This window comes from Python bivittatus, unplaced genomic scaffold (assembly GCF_059951505.1).
Source record: "Python bivittatus isolate LINGU-HERP-01145 unplaced genomic scaffold, Pbiv_v1 ctg000180_np1212, whole genome shotgun sequence".
NCBI lineage: Eukaryota > Metazoa > Chordata > Lepidosauria > Squamata > Pythonidae > Python > Python bivittatus.
This window is the reverse complement of record NW_028277047.1, coordinates 3326593-3335944: the sequence shown is the minus strand read 5'-3', so window position 1 is coordinate 3335944 and position 9352 is coordinate 3326593. Positions and strand designations below refer to the sequence as shown.

Below are 9352 nucleotides of genomic sequence, written 5' to 3'. Positions count from 1 at the left end.
GAGGCTGGCGTTTTCCTCTGCACGCCATTTTGAACACTACGCAAAAACCCTTAAAAACACGCAGAGGAGGCAGCCTTGGCACATTTTATTTCGGTTATTTTAAATGCAATCGGAGCCAATAAGCATTCGAGGCGTTCCTGGAAGGCGGCTAGTCCGTATCGTCGTCCGAGTCGTCGGCTGAGCTGCTGTTCTTGTAGCGCTGGGACAGTGTCCGCAGCTCGTCCAGAGCCTCCTGGAAGTCATCCATCTCCACGCCTGCGGAGAAAAAACTCACCCACCGCCGCAAGTCCGTTCGACACAGCTCTCTGTAAAAATCGCCGAGGGTTCTCCGTAAGCCAGCCGAGGCCTGGAAGGCAGCTAAGATGGGGATGCTTTCGACCTCTGGAAGAGAAAAGAAATCACAGCGCGGTGAGGCTTCCAGGTTCAGAATTCAGCTTCATTCGTATGTTTCCTGCCACACGGTTCCCGATCCTGGGACCTGCAGGATTCACGGTTGCTGCTGGTCCCTGTCTTCTCTCCCCCCCGCAGTTGATCACCATTGCGACCCTCAGAATTCAACACCCCAGCTGAAGCCATGTACCCCACGGTGCACAAACAGTAGTGTCTGGGATCGTGCAACCCCCACAACAAACCACATTCTGGCCTAGCACACAACGTGGCCCCCCCCCGATACGTTCCTTAAGCCAAGCCAAGGGTCCTTACTCGCCGGGGCACGCGACGGCTTCTCCGAGAGGAATCCGTGCTTGTTCAGGAAAGGGGAGAAGAACTGGGGATACGGAGGCAACAGCTTGCAAGGGCCTTGCAGCAAGAGCGAGGTGCTGTTGGAGAAAAGGACAGGAAGGTTTGTGCGGGAACATTCCCCCACCCCCATCTCCTCCCCTCCTCTCGCCCTGGCTGGCCGGACCACCAACCTTATGGTTCTGGGGGAGTCTGTGTGTAAGTAGCGGGCCAGCACCTCCTGGCCGGTCTCACACATGTGAAGAACAGATTTGGGTTCGGTGCCCGGGGGGGTGTTGCTACAAGTAAAATAAGAAGGGAGAGACCGTGAGTTACAAGGAGGGGCTGAACCGGGATTCCGGAGAGACCCCAGAAATGGATTGGGTCATTATCTGCCCTCTTCACATCCCATCCACCATCTCCAAATCAGAGAAGTGGCCAAGAACCGGATTGTTCAAATCGTCTGGCTGTTTCAAAGAGTCCTAAGCAGGCTTGCTTACTTAGCCATGCTTAGTTCAACAGCGAATTGATACTCGTTTAACCCAAGGGTAAAATTCTGCACGTGTTTAAAATCCCAGCAGTACGGCGTTAAGTGGCAAATGCCCCGATGGACTGGACGATTGTGCAAAGTGGTGCTAGAGAAGCAAATCCTGAGATGCAAAGCGATTTTGCAAATCCAAAGGGATTTTGTCCCCGGCTGAGGTAAGGCATGCCTTACAAGTTGCCCTGTTTTGTGGAAGGAGAAGATCAATAAAGCTGCACTCCCCCATAAATAAATGCTTCTGCTTTAAACTGGAAAATCACTTGTTGGTTTTAGGCTGCTGCAACTATTCCCTGGGGTGCTAGCTTTCCAGATGCAGGGGGTCAAAAATGAAAACTGGGCACGCAGGAGCCCTGCATTGTAGGAACTGAGCTGTAGCAGAGACATCTCAGCTAAAGGATTTCCTGATTCAGGGCGAGTCCCCGCTGGATACCCTCTGCCCTCCACGAATGTGCTTAGCAGGCCTTCTAACTGATCGGAAGTCAGCTGAACCACTGGGGAACTGGTTTTATGGGGGAGGCAGACAGTCTTTCTAAGGGTCTGTAAAAGTCCTGTTGCTTGAATGGAAACAAGGGCCAGAGCTGGAAGGAGGGAAGCTGTAATCCCCCAAGCAGGAAGGCCAAACGTCATTTCCAAAGAGGCGTATAAACACACCCATGCTAAGAATGTGAAGGCGAGCGCACCCTGCCAAGATTCCCACCTCACTTGCTGCTGCTTGCCGATCCCTCTCAGCACCACCGACTGAGCGAAGCAGTGGACATCGCCTTGGTTGCCACAAGAAGACAACGAATTCCAGGCCGTCCGGGGCTGTTGGCCGTACAAGACGTCGGGGAGCGACTGGCCTTCTGCCACAGGGAAAGGGACGGCAGCTACTGCCTCTGCTACCTGGGGAAGAGCAACCGGGGTAAAGATTTCTCCCTCGGGGGGGGTTGGGGACCCATGTCCCCAAAACAGAGCAGGAAAAAACCAGGGTATCAACCAGGACTCCAGCAAACTATCTAGGTTGCAATCTGATCTGAAGAAAGAGGGTGCCTTCCAATCTTTTTTACGGGAAAGACTGTCTAAAGCAGTGTTTCTCAACCTGGGCCACTCGAAGATGGGTGGACTTCAACTCCCAGAATTCCCCAGCCAGCTGGGGAATTCTGGGAGTTGAAATCCACCCATCTTCGAGTGGCCCAGGTTGAGAAACACTGGTCTAAAGACATAAGTATTTCTCTGCAGCCTTCAAACCGTGCACCAGAGAGCTGATGCCTAATTGCAAACAATTAACTTCCAACAGTTTTCAGAAGGATCCCCCTGGGTGGGGATGTCCCCCCACTTGGCACCTGTCATCCCACAGGATCTCTTTTCCTTCTTTGCTTTTCTAGACCCACTACGTTTTGAACATCTAGCAATTTAAAGGGAGAATGGGACGTTCCCATCTCCAGCAGCAAAACCTGCTTGCTTTTAAGAAAGGAGCTAGCTAGAGGAAGGAGATCGTCAAGGCAAATCTGGAGGTACCTTTCTCCCGGAGAAATTCAGGGTTTCGGCCAGGTTCGACATGGAGACAGCCGAGGTCTGGAGCCGGTAGGGAGTAGTGAGCGTGTCCAGGGCCGCAGCGAGGATGGCGCTGGTGTGATAATCCAGAGAGGCCTAGGTGGAATTATAACATCATCAGCGTTTCTGCTCTTCTGCAGAGATAGGGCAAAGTATGTTCCAGATGGCTTTAACTATAATTCCCAACACCTTTTGCTTGTCAAAAAAGCTGATGTGCCAGACACTGCATAAATGCCTGGAAAGTTACTTTTGAGTGTCCTTCTGAAGCAGGGAATCCAAAAGCAGGATTGGGGGGGGGAGGGAGGGAGAAAGGGGGCCCACCCACAGCCCCAGATCCTTTCTATCCCCCAATAAATTCCACGCCACCCTCACCCCGTAGCCTGAAAGGGGTTTGCCTGTACGAACGTTCACCTCGTAGTGGACGTAAGGCAGAGCCACGGGGGCTTCTGGTTTGAGCCCCAGGCTTCCATTCAGCGACAAGGGGCAGAAGAGCGAACTGTGGCTGGAAAGATGGACGATGCCCAGGACCGTGTTCATGAGCCGGTAAAAATTCCGCTGGGGGATCTGCAGGAGGGGAGAACGGTGGCCGGATCCCGTCACGCTGTACCCCGTTTCCTCAACTGAGGACAGCGGGAGTTGAGACCCAGCGTACGGGTGGAGGGGGAGTAAGATTGGAAAAAGCCGGTCTGTAGTCAGACTGTTTGGAGTTGCTGGTAGGAAATGCTGCTTAATGCAGAACCATGTGCCGTGAACCTCCAGCCCCAGAAGGTATTCCGCTCCTGCTGGCTTGGCCCAACCTTCTTCCCAGGAGATCAAAAAACATAAAGGAACAATGAGACAGGTCATCCAACAACGTGAGAGGATGTGAGCCCCGGTTTCAACAGTGTCAGCATCCTAAAGCCTGTCCTACGCATGCCGCTAGTCCTCAGTAAGCCCTGGGAACTATTTTTGCTCCTATTCAGCACCGGTGCTGAGAAGAAAAGCACAGAAGACGGAGTCCCACTTACACTGGACTGAAGTACTGGGGTCAGCCCGCAGGTCAAGATGCCTTTTCCCGTGTACTCATCCTGCAGGAGCTCCACCACCTTGGACCCGACCCCCGAGAAGCCATTGTACAGGTCACAGATCACCTGAAAGCCCTGGGCAAGAAGGAAAGACGGAGAAGTTGATTTCTGGAGAGTTCCTGCCACGTGGCCTTTTCCAAACCGTGCTGATTGAGACGCAGCGCAAGAGGGGGCGGCCGAGAACACGTGCAAAAATCCAGGATCGGCACCAGACGACCTCGAAGGCAAGAGAAGGGACTGGTGGTCCTCCGAGGGTTGCTGAACTACAACGTCCAGCATGCCATGCTGGCAGGGACTGCTGGGAGTTGGACCGTAGCAACACCGGGAGATTTCCACCTGTGCTTTATGGTCATGCTCAGAGGGACGAGATCCGTGCTGTGCGGCCTCTGCGGCTCACCTGCAGGTAATCGCATTCCTCCACGTAGAAGTGGAGCCGGTCCTCCAGCTCCTCGAGGTACGGGCCTTCCTGCAGCAGCTTTTCTCCTTGGGCGAATGCCTCCAGCCGGCTGGACTCCCTGCAGCCGACAGGAAGATCCTGAAAGCTCCTTTTGGGCAGGGGAGAGGATTCCCCAGAAGCTGGGAGAACAGCTGCCCCTGCCTCCCCTGCCTTCGTAAAATCAGGCCAAGAGACCCAACTCACTCCTCGTGGTTGTACTGATGGATGGTCAGGATGCTCCGCGGGTGGAGCTGGGTCCGGAGGAAGTCCGACCAAGCGGGCGCGGTGCCCTCCGAAGCGAGCGGCTTTGCGGGCTGCTGCTGCTTCCCTGGAAACAGATGCCACCACGAGCTGCATAGGCAACGTATCCTCAGGGCTCTACCTGCTTGCTGGGGGGAGAGCCTTTGCACTGGTGACCGAGCCCTCCTGCTCGGGGGCTGTTGCTGGCAAACCAAATTCCTCCTCCTCTGTACAGTCCAAAGCCCCCAGCCGCCCTCCCCCCAAAAAGAGCAGCTCCTAAAATAACGCATAATCTACCAGGAGGAAAAAGAGTGAATCTACAAACAACAGTCTTCCTCGCGTTATTCAGGGTGAATGAAAGCAATGTAAATGTAACCCTTCTGTGGCTTTGTGCCCGGGCCCCAAACACGGAGAGGCCCTTCTCCCAGGGGGGAAAAAGGCTATCATGAGCATGAGAGCGAAGCCCAGACCTTCTGAAATTGCTCAGCCCGAGGGTCAGTCGCTCCCACTCCTGTTCTTTGCAACTCGAAGAAGCAGTTTGGGGATGCCTTCAACCCCTCACGAAGCAAACCCAAATGTTAGGATATGCCTGAAGGGATCGGAGGATTTGAACAGAGGTCGGGTGGCCATCGGTCGGGGAGGCTGTGGAGGGGGCGGGATTCCTACACTGGGCAGGGGTTGGATTAGATGATCTCCAACACCCCTTTCAATCCTTATTCCACAAGTCCATACATTTCCTTCACCAACAGCCCCGCCCGGTCAGCCCCCCTTGCAGAAAGTCAGCCATGCAGGGCACACACACTTCTTTACCACCAGCGAGGGTCTGAGATGCCACGGTGCCGCTGGAAGACTTGGGGCCCTGAAATGAGGAAAACAAAGAGAGGGCGGGCAGGGGGGAAGAGACTCAGATCTGTAGGCCCAGTGGATCGGTCCCAAAGACAGAGGTCACGTCTCCCTGACTTCAAGGATGGTGCAAATATTTGGACGGGAAAAAAAAAGGGAAAATCTGCCCAAGGTATAGTAAGCGTTTGCTTCGTATAAATACACACTTGGGGGGGGGGGAAGGCTCTTGGAAATTAGGGGAGCAACAGAGTCTCACCTCTGGCTGGTCAAGTCCTTCCAAGATGGGACTGGGAGGGACTGGGTCTTGCTGGTGCGTGGTGAGGTTCCCCTTCCTGAAGGGAGAAGACAAAGGTTCGTATAAACCAGAGCAGGAAATATTTGAAATGCTGTTCAACTATTACTCTGAACTGCGCGGGGTCGATCGCTCCAATTATTTCTTAAATCTCGCCACTAGGATTTTTTAAAAAAAGGCTTTAAGAGTATTTGCCTGGGGTTCTTGCTTTTCTTTTCCTGTTCCCTTAGATGATTGGCTCACTCGCTTCTTGCTCCCGTGGAGCCCGCAGAAAGCAGGCTGGTGAAATCGGGTAACGTGTGTGTGTCAAAGCAGGACACCAAGCTGAAACTTCAGTGCTCGTAGGATGGGGAGACTTTTCTCTAAAGAGTTCTTTGAAAGAGGAGGTCCCCATCCCATGACGGAGTGCAAGGCCTAGCAGAATCCTCCCTACCCCACGAGATCGTTTTCAAATCAGAAATCTCAATGGCCTGTTTTCCCCTTCAGTGAGTTGTCAACGACACTTGCCTGCCGATCACTGTCCATATTGGTAACCCAGACCCCATCTGCCACAAAGATCAGTTTGTGTTCAAAATAACTGAACAGCCCTGGAAGAGTATGCTCACCAAGCGATGGGGATATTTGCTTTTGGGTCCTCGTACAGGTATCCCTCCTGTTTCAAAGTGGTGAGACTTCCTATACAGAAACAAAACAAATTCATCGCTTTAGAGACATTTTCTGGCCAAAAGACATTCACATAGAGCCTTCTGATTCAGAAGACGCCCCTGGCGTCTCCTTCCGTTGCATCCTGGCGATATGCTCATTGCGTGGCTGACCCAGTTCACCACTCCCTTGGTTCGTGGACTGATGTGGTCTCTCTGGTGACCCGCTCCAAGGCAAAGTGAGCGATTTTAAGTCCTCCCAGCTGTCGCAAAGGAAACTAGGAGGCTGGAGTTAAACAGCAGCCATCTGCAGGCGCCTGATCTAAGTTGGAGGCATTGAAGAATTGGCTGGGGGCTCATTCAGTCCCCCCCCCCCGGGGTTTTCAAACACAACGCCTCAAGGGGGAGGTGGAATAAGGGATGGAGACAGAATTCCTAGAGAAGGCTTGTGTCAGAACCTGCATCAATTTTATAGGGCCATTGAGATTTCTTCTCAAAAGGGGAGGAGAGGCAGCTAACCCTCCCCTCTGGTAAATAGTTAACAGGAAGGAAAATTAAGCTTGCTTCTGAACGGAACGAACCACCCCAACTCCCACCTTTGAGGTCCATAAGGATGAGGCGGGGCGTGAACGTCTCCCGTCCCTGCAAAGTCTTCCCCGTTCGGAACAGGACATCGTGGAGAATTCCTTCATCTGGGTTTGAAGCAGCGGCGCTGGATAAGAACAGCGCTTCCTAGGATGCAGAAGTTAAAAAGGAAGGATAAGAAGTTAATCAGCTGTACATACGGCTTCCAAGCTGAGCAGCGAATAGAGTCTGTTACTGCAACAGGCTGACTTGTGGATTCAGCGATAGGTACGAATCCAGAGACTACACGCTCTCTGCCTCCCAGGATATCTCACAGGTTTGCTGCAAACATTATGTGGATGTTGGACCCAAAACAGGGTTCTGGCTCGGAGATGACTGCCAATAACTTTGCCGGACACAAGAAGCCCTTTAGAGCAAAATTATTTTATTGATGCGCAGCAATAAAGGGGATCCCTCTATGAAAAGAGGCTCCCCGAACACCGAGAGATCAGGGTTTTTATACCTGTTGCTTCAAGGAGATATACCATTCAGAGATTACAGGAAGTCCTTCATCACCTTAACTGGGATGTCCCTGTGATCTCTTCAGTGCTGCGGACCCATCCCCGTATCTTTGTTTTCTCAAGAGATGTTGACTACAGGCGAATACTTCAAGCAGGGGGATGATTAGCTCCATAGTGGCCAGCTCTCCGCAGCCTGATTTTCCATCTTCTTGGGATCTTCCTTTTTTTAGTATTGTTTTAAATTTTGGATGTATTATGTGTTTTAGATATATTTATAGTTTTAATGTTTTCTGTAAGTCGCCCAGAGTCCCCTATTGTGGGGGAGATAGGTGGGGGAGAAATCCAATAAATAATAATAATAATAATAATAATAATAATAATAATAATAATAATAATAATACAGTTAATAGGGCACCAAGGTTAGATGTAGGCCAACGGAGAAGGGTCAGCCGTGGGCGAATACATCCTTGCTGTCCTGCAAGAATCACAGGCACAGTTCTTTTCCATTCCGTGCTCCTCGTGGAGAAGGGACCCGTTCTTCTTCCTCCATCAGCCCGCTTTTCCTTACAGAGTATGCTTCCCGGGATCAGTAAGAGCCACAGGGGACTTGGAGCGAACCATACTGATTGTGATCCCGGGATACCCCAGCCACAGATCAGCCAAGTCTTGGGTGTTGCCTGAACCCAGCCCTTTAAGGCTAGTGGCTGGTTCAATGGCCAAGCCTAGAATCTTGGGTGATCAAGTCTGAGTTGCAAAAATCCACCAGGGGCCGGCAGCACAGGAGACACACACGGGAAGAACCCTTTGCAGCCGTCTGGTGGCCGCCTGGACTTTTGCAAGCCCAGATCAGGCAGCCCTGTTATGCTGGCAAGCTCCTTGTGGACTACCTTGCAGGGGTGTTAAGAGGATAACACAGTGGTGGGCTGGAAAAAAAAACCATGCATGCCACCTTAAACTAATGGTTAGAAGATATAATGCATGCGCGTGTGCATACACGTGTGCGTGTGCAAATACTGGCCTCCCACTCGTACGTTTGCTGATACAGAAGTTCCACTAGAGAGACACACAGGCTGACGCGCAGACATATAAGCCCCGCCCACCGTGCAGACCTCAGCCCAATCACGCGTTTCCCTTGGAGTGACGCCATCAACACCGTTCCCCGGCCCTTCCGGCGCATGCGCGCTCCGCCCCGCGCTCCCTTCGCCTCTCCGTTACCTGAAGGCCCCACCAGTGAGCGCCCACGCTCCCCGCGTAGTGGCCCAACTGAAGCGTCACCACCTCGCGGACCCTCGACATCCCCCCGTCTCGCTTGGTTTCGTACTCCAGTTACGAAGGTGGCGATATAGGCAGAACGGCCGCTGGAGAAGGGGGGGAAAGGATTAAAAAAAAAAATACCCTCAGTCTGCGCAGGCGCGAAAGCGGATGGTGATCCGTCCGCCGCGCGCGCCTGAAGGGGAGGGGAAAAAACAACGCGGTGTTTTTATTGGCTCTGACTGACCACCAACCCGTAGGGAGCCCACTCGTCACTTCCCGCAGCTTCCTCGGGCGTAGATTGCAACTTCATTGGTTAAGTGGTTAGGAACGGGGAGGGACTCTCGCGTCGCACTTCCGGTGAGGACCGGACCTCCCCTATGCCCACTGTCGTCCTTGTAAATTGCAGAGAACCACTCTGCCCCTGAGCATCTCTATGATAGCCCCAGGAACTGAAATAGAACGAATTGGATCTCAGGCGCGGCTTATGGCTGACAGCAGATCTGAATGAGTTTTGTTTTGATCGAGCACATTGCAAATTTAATAATGGACGTTTATTCCATGATTTACTCAAAAATGCTCCTGGAATACACGGAATATGTTCAGTGACAAATCAGCTCCTCTCAGCAAGCCCACCATCTAAAACTACCAACCCAAAGGAAGAAACACCAGGAGGGAAAAGGAAAACTCAGATCCCACTACTAAA

At 52.5% G+C, this 9352-nt stretch overlaps 1 protein-coding gene across 4 annotated transcripts; it reads right to left on the bottom strand.

Annotated features, from left to right (window-relative positions):
* Positions 1-11: 11 nt before the first annotated feature.
* MSTO1 (misato mitochondrial distribution and morphology regulator 1) lies at positions 12-8857 on the bottom strand. Of its 4 annotated transcripts, none has more exons than XM_088137297.1 (14): positions 8611-8857; positions 6907-7042; positions 6275-6344; positions 5634-5709; positions 5345-5393; positions 4499-4622; positions 4256-4373; positions 3802-3933; positions 3206-3358; positions 2759-2890; positions 1959-2143; positions 912-1016; positions 703-818; positions 12-381 (listed from the first exon to the last, which is right to left on the bottom strand). In XM_088137297.1, the coding sequence occupies exons 1-14, from the start codon at positions 8689-8691 to the stop codon at positions 149-151; spliced, it is 1710 nt and encodes a 569-aa protein (XP_087993423.1). In that variant the 5' UTR covers positions 8692-8857; the 3' UTR covers positions 12-148. The 4 variants fall into 4 exon arrangements, with proteins under 4 accessions (XP_087993423.1, XP_087993422.1, XP_087993424.1 ...); XM_088137296.1 differs by lacking the exon at positions 8611-8857 and adding an exon at positions 8390-8600; XM_088137298.1 differs by lacking the exon at positions 8611-8857 and adding an exon at positions 8427-8497.
* Between the last annotated feature and the right edge of the window lie 495 nt (positions 8858-9352).